At 32.2% G+C, this 7,258-nt stretch overlaps 1 protein-coding gene across 1 annotated transcript; it reads right to left on the reverse strand.

The window, feature by feature from the left end:
• Positions 1-769: 769 nt before the first annotated feature.
• On the reverse strand, positions 770-2,826 carry LOC105762539 (endoglucanase). Its single transcript, XM_012580298.2, has 7 exons — positions 2,587-2,826; positions 2,050-2,463; positions 1,900-1,977; positions 1,668-1,820; positions 1,492-1,600; positions 1,233-1,399; positions 770-1,156 (listed from the first exon to the last, which is right to left on the reverse strand). Exons 1-7 carry the CDS (start codon positions 2,824-2,826, stop codon positions 770-772), a joined length of 1,548 nt encoding a protein of 515 aa, XP_012435752.2.
• Between the last annotated feature and the right edge of the window lie 4,432 nt (positions 2,827-7,258).

Consider the following 7,258-nt stretch of genomic DNA (forward strand, 5'->3'; position numbering starts at 1 on the left):
CTTTCTCGTATCTAAAATAAGTTATATTATTCAAAAAATTTATTTTTTTAAAACTAATAAAAATTTTGCTTGTGGTAAAATTTACATGTTTAAATTTCATTTTAATCACAGTTTATTTATTTTTTCATTTTATTATCATACAAATTTAATGTGTTATTATTAATTAGTTTCAAAACATATGTTTCATTATTTATTATATATATGTCATTTTAAACACGCATTTGTATTCTAAGTATATAATTTCTACATGCATATGCGTGTAATAATATTTCTAGTTATATATTAAGCACTTGATTGAGTTAGCGTTATAAGTCAACAATGTTGTTGAGTTATGTGAAAAGTAGTTTATTTTACAAAATATTGTTTTGAGAGTATTTTTATATTTTATATAAAAAAAGTATACAAAATAAGATTTCAACCTAAGCTATAGTTTTCAAAATTTATACTTTTAATATTTCACCCAAACTTAATTTATTAATTTATTAATTTTTATAAAGATTATAAAGATATTTGATACACAATTCTATTTTTTATAAATATATTTGACACGGATGTGTCATAATTTAATATATAAATATTTCTTAAATAAGCAATAAATTCTGCAATTATTTTAAAAAATAAAAGGGTTTCTATGCACAAAGGTTGGAACCCTGAAAATTTACTACTATCTAGATGAGTATAGATATTCCCTTAAAGTTTAAATTACTTAATTGATTCGATGAATATAGGAAATTCATGGGTTTCGGTTGCCTGATGCAACTCCGGTAAATTACATGTAGTCGACCATATTTATGGTTGTATTTATCAGCAGCAGTTGCAGAGGCTCCTGTTTGGTTCCATCAAGCAAAGCTGCCACTGCACCTACAAAAGCTGCATTAATATAAGTTGTGGGTTCGGAATGCGAGTAATCCGATCTCTGATCATTGAAATGGTCACTTGAATCAGGACCTCCCACGATTGCTCCGACATGTTGATTTGGATTCGGGTTGTTCGAAGAGTAATAACTCGAGTAGCCATCGTTACACCCCACCCTGCTCGGGTGACTGTGGATAGAAGGGATGGATGAGCCTCTATGGTGAAGCTGCATGGGATATTTACTCCCAAACCCCACCATGTATGACATTTTCATGGGGTTGTTCCCCAATATGTAATTCACCTGCAATAATATCAGTATATAAATGTAACCTTATTCTTGGTTTTTTATATCAATATCAGTATATATGTATATATACCTGTGATTTTACGAAAGATTTGATTTGGGAGGCTGAGAAATGTGCAGAGCCACAATGGATGCCATCAATATTAGATGTCATTAAGGTTTTGGAGTAGACAGATAGCACCGTGCAAGAGCTTGTAACGTATTGCAAATTAGAGCTATCTCTTATATACAAAAGGCCACCTGAAAACAAACCAGAAAATTTATTAGCTTAGTGACGATCATTTAGAAATCTAAGTTATTCATTAGTGATTTTAAGAGGTGTATGTATGTACCAGCAGTTGTTTGAATCTGTAAAGAGCTGCTTCCTGGCATTAGTGCACATATAAATGATTCAACATCAGTCTTATATTTAGACAAATCCTTCTTCCCACCATAGAATTCCTGAACAAGAACTGTTAATACCTTTCTTTTAGTTTGTTACTTATAAAGAAGGGTCATATGATTCTACCTTTGCTAGTAATGCTTGAGCTCCAGCAAATTTGGTGTCCCAACTAAACTCTGATACTGCTTGACTCCATCCTTGGTTGCTCAAAACATAGTTTAAGTATTTTTCATCTCTACTTGCCTTGTATAGCCAAGCTGCAGACCATAATAACTCGTCCTATATATATATATATATATCAGATGCAAAGCTCAAATGATTATATGGTTTTCAACATTGCTAAAGGTTTATGATTTACCTGATATCCTGAGAAAGAGCAGTAGAAAGGGCAAGAGTCTTTGTATGATCCCCTATACTTGTCTGCTAATTTGAATAACTGTGCAGCCAATATGATTGAGATTGAAATGCATACAAGGCATGAAGGGACAAATTTAAACGAGCTACTTACTGATTTGGATTTGCTTAACAGCTTTTTAGAGTAATTGGAATCAACTCGTTTGAAGACTAATGAAGCAGCTGAAAGAGCGGCGGAAGCCTCAGCCGAGGCTTCTGTGCCTGGTGAATCGGAAGTGATTTTATAGAGTGTTCGAGGGGTGTCCATGTCTTCAGGACGCTCCCAGCACTGGTGATCAGCGTTTCCATCCCCAACCTGAGTATAAAGTGTGGTGGGTGAAGTATGGGCTCGCAATATAAAATCAGTGCCCCAACGGATAGCAGCGCGGAGGTGGCTAAGCTGATGGGCCGAAGAGATTTCATGCCGGTACTCAACGGCTGCCCAACTCAACAATGTCACTGTAAACGCCATTGGCCATCCGAACTTCACATTATCCCCAGCATCATAGTAACCTCCCACCAGATTGACCTGCACACAAAACCAAATCCAAACTTCAAAATTAGTCTACTATTTGCCGAAGCTCAATTTTATCATCATCATCATCATCATCATCATCATCAAAGTACCAAGTAATTTGGTAGCCATACATACATTATCAGGTTTGCCATCAGTGAGTGCAGAGTCTCCCCTCCATTTCAGTCTCTGGTTAGCCGGCAACTTCCCCGAACGTTGTCCTTCAAAGAACATGATTGCTTTGCCTAGTGCATCCTTATAGTCATAAGACAAATGTTCCACATCCTCGAAGGCTAGTTCATTGTGACTACTACTAGTCAATGCCATGGCTAAGTTGCAGCACAAGACCAGACCCCATACTATTTCAACACACCCCATTTTTTTCATGACTTACAATTTGCATTAACTAACCTGCATGGTCTTTAATGGTTGGCCTTGCTGGTTATTTATAGACCTTTTTTCACCACAACTGATGCTGTAGCTGGTTATTTAACAAAAATCAAACAAGCGTTGATGACATGGGAAGAATGGAGATGGCGTGAAGTGAATAAATTAAGAATGTGTTGCAAAGTCAGTAAGAGTTGAATCACAAGACTGTACTAATAATGTGAGTGAGAGCACAATGAGATATGGTTTCACCCACTCCTTCACGTCATGTATCTTCTTTCGTGTGATTTTTTCCATACGAGAAAACCATAAATTTCAATGGTTCATTGAACCTTTTAGTTATGGGCCTAAATATAATGATTGTTCTCATACGGCTTCGCTCATATATACGTCTATGTTAGTGGTTTGGCTATTAATAAACATATGACTGATGATACTACAGGAAGATCACTACGATCAACTTGTGGCCCATGTTCAGTTTTTGAATGTCCAAATAGCCAATCATCTACCAAAAGCCCAAATCAATCTTAACCTTATCCGTTGCCTGTAAGTTAAACCCTGTTAGAAGCAACAATCTCCCTTTGCCATATCCTAACATGGAACTCGTTTCCCTGCTAAGAGAAGATTCAAATAAATATTTATCAAATGGAATGAAATTTTTAATCTAAACTTAACTGATTTGTCAATAAGTCATCACGATTATACCATAATATTATTAAAATCAACTGTCAAATATTACTAACCCAACTTAATACAACATAAGATTATTTTACAAACCAATCAATAAAAAAATAATTTTAGGGCTAAACCTAAAGGTTCTCACTCCTTTCTTCATCTTATTTTTATTACTCGAATTGATTTTAAGTATAAAAAAGGTCTTAAAATATAAATACGGATACTCTCTTAACTTATTTTCTTTTAGCAAAATTTAAAAATATCTAGACTCATTTTCAAACCCGACACATTATCGAGATATATATATATATATATATTTATAAATCCAACTTTTATTTTTGTGGCCAAAATTCTTAAGACCAACCTCACTAATACTTTTTCCTCTAAATTCATTTCTTTAGCACGTTTAATAATTTCTTATAAAGCAAAGTAGTAGCATTCAATCAATTCTATCAACGATTATCTTAGACTCTTTTCCAATTGATTAAGCGTAGGTTGAATTATAGTCTCCTTTTCACACATCAAGATTTAGCTAAACCAGAAAACAATAATCATTTAAGCATTCTTTCTCAGTGGATTAGCCCTCCCCCTTTTTTCTCTTTTTCTTATTTAATGTTCATAAGCTGTCTGCCATGGAGTTTTCATGAGGCCAATACATGAAACACTTGTCTGTGTTCCCAATAATTTCGCCGTATTAAGAAAGAAAAAAGAAAAACCCTTTAAATATGCGCACATAATCTAACCTTCTATTCCCATTTATGACTTGCTTAACCCCCCCCCCCTTAATGCATTTTCTAGAAAAATGAGTTAGTGCTTCTTAGTTGCTGCCTTAGATAACATATTTTTTTTGCAAAATAACTTAGTGGTGGAGATTTCCTGCCTTTTGTTCTCTTTTTTTTAGCAACAATTAAAGGATCTCTAGTTGACTTTCAATTACTGAAATCCAAGCAATGATTATTCGTCTCATTCATACTATCCACATTTTGCATCAAATAATGAAGTTAAAACTTGAATATTAAAATATATTCTAAGTAAAATTTTTAAAATTGGATCGATGGTCGAATTGGTCATGCCACTAGTTTATACGATTCGATTAAATAAATCATTAAAAATCATAAAAAAAAACTCGACTCAGTTTATTTTTAACCTAGTTCAATTAGTTCGTACCAGTTTACAGCTTAACTAATCTAATGTCTCTCTCTGGACCGCTACCCCAACTAATCTAATCTGGTTCAAACAACCATGACTCTAAGTCTCTAGACTTTATACCGTTGGAATTTAGTCCTCTTACTTTTATTTCAAAAATTTAATGTCTCTACTTTTTAGATTTAACAATTCGCTTTCAAATTATATTTAACCACGTAACACTTTAATTGAAAAGTTAACTATATTAACTATTTGAATTAATCAATAAAATTATAAAAATATAAAGACCGAATTATGTTAAAAAGTAAAGTGTAAGGATTAATTCTCGATTTTAAACATAGTAGAAGGACCAAAACTAAAAATTAACCGTTGTTATAAAATAAAATAAAAAGAAAAGAGGCATGGTGGGTGTGCCACGTGTTAACATGAGGTATATAGATAGATATGAATATTTAAATTTTTAGCATATTTTTAGGACTAAAACTGAAACTATACCACCGTTTGGAAATCTCAATAAAAAAAAGAAAAAAGAAAAAAAGACGGGAGCTTTTTTTTTGCCAGGTGTCAAAAAGAAGCATGGTTTGGACACTACTTTATGAAACTCAATAAAAAAATCTAGATATCTAGAAGTGAAAATGAAAATGATAAAAATAAAAAGATGTCGATAAATTGTATCAATATGAGAAAACATAGAACCAAATGAAAAAGTTGTTGACAACGTTTATACTTATAATGCTGCTATTGAAATAGCAAAAAAAAATGAGGATCTTGAGCCTATATTTGTTAAGGAATGTAGAAATAGAAAAATTGGTCAGATTAGAAAAATGCAATTCAAGCATAATTGAAGTCACTCACTAAATGGGTATTTGTGCCAAAACAAAATGAGAAAAATGAAATCGTAAGATATAAAGCACAACTTGTAGCACAAGAATTTTCGCAAAGACCTGACATTGATTATGAAGAGACATACTCTCTTGTGATGAATGCAATCACGTTTAGATATCTTGTTAGTCTAGCAATACGTGAAAAACTTGACATGCATCTAATGAAAACCGTTACAATCTATTTGTATGGTTCACTTGATAGTAAAATTTATATGAAGATCTTTGAAGGATTTAAAATCCCAAAAGGATATAGAGTTCCCTAGGAAAATTGCTCGGTCAAATTAAAGAAATCCTTATATGGATTAAAACAATTTGGACGTGACACAATCTTCTTGGTGAATATTAGTTAAAAGAAGGTTATAAAAATGATTCAATTTGCCCATACATTTTTATAAAAGGTATGGATCAAAATTTTGTGATAATTGTTGTTTATGTTGATGATTTAAATATTATTAGAACTCACAAAGAGCTTCAAAATATAGTAAATTATTTAAAGAAAGATTTTGAGTGGAAATATCTTAGAAAAACAAAGTTTTGTCTCGACCTAAAGATCGAGCGTTTAAAGGATGGAATTCATGTCCATCAATCATGTTATATAGAAAAGATCTTAAAGAAATTTTATATGAATAAATCACATCCATTGAGTACCCCATGGTTCCATTTTGTTTTTGCGAAAATGATGAAGTATTTCTTGGTCTTAAAGTACCATCTCTAAGTGACATAAAGGCATTTATGTATCTTGCAAACAACACACGACCCGGTATAACATTCGTTGTGATCTTGTTAGCATGACTTAGTTATTCTCCAACACATAGACACATAGATATTGGAATGGAATTTAAACATGTATTTAGATATCTTAAAAGAATAGTTGGAATGAGGTTAATTATTTTATTCAAGTAAATCAAGATCTCTATTAATTGACATTAGTTGTTGCCTTTTCAAATCATACATAAATAATTGCAATGCATGAGGCAGGCTAAGAATGCGTTTAGCTAAGGTTGTTAATTCAACATATCTAGAAGATATGTGATTTGTCTTTGCAAGAAAATATGTCAACTATCATATGCAAAAATAATATAGCATGTATAACTCAATTGAAAGGTGGTTGCATCAAATGTGATAGAAGAAAACATATTTCACCAAAATTATTCTCCACTCATGATATTGAGAAAAAACGTGATATAAAACTTTAACAAATTTGTTCCAGTGATAATTTGACTGGTTTTTTTATCAAGGCATTGTCAACCACAACATTTGAAAAACTAGTATAGAATATTGGAGTGCGTTAGCTCAAAGATCTAATGTGATGTTGGCATTATGGAGAGTCTAAAACACAATGTATTTTTTTCCTTCAACCAAAGTTTTGTTTCATTGGGTTTTCCTAATAAAAGTTTTTAATGAGGCAACTTGTAATAGGAGATTGTGTATTATTTTTCCTTCATTATATTTTCATCCCACAGAGTTTTTCCTAATAAGGTTTTAATGAAGCACATTTTCATTAATGAACATTAAATGGGGAGTGTTGTAAATCCATTAATAAATGCATGTCCATATAACTCTCCAAACCCCCCCAAATGCATTCTCTTGTAACCCTTAAAAAAATTATAGGGCACCTTAATTATCTTTATTATATGTTTGTAACCTAGAGTGGTTGAGGCACTATAAATGGAGGGCATGTATAAGTTTTTTGGGATCCAAGTGGAAGTTGAATCATT

The sequence above is a fragment of the Gossypium raimondii genome, chromosome 12 (genome assembly GCF_025698545.1).
Source record: "Gossypium raimondii isolate GPD5lz chromosome 12, ASM2569854v1, whole genome shotgun sequence".
Classification (NCBI taxonomy): domain Eukaryota; kingdom Viridiplantae; phylum Streptophyta; class Magnoliopsida; order Malvales; family Malvaceae; genus Gossypium; species Gossypium raimondii.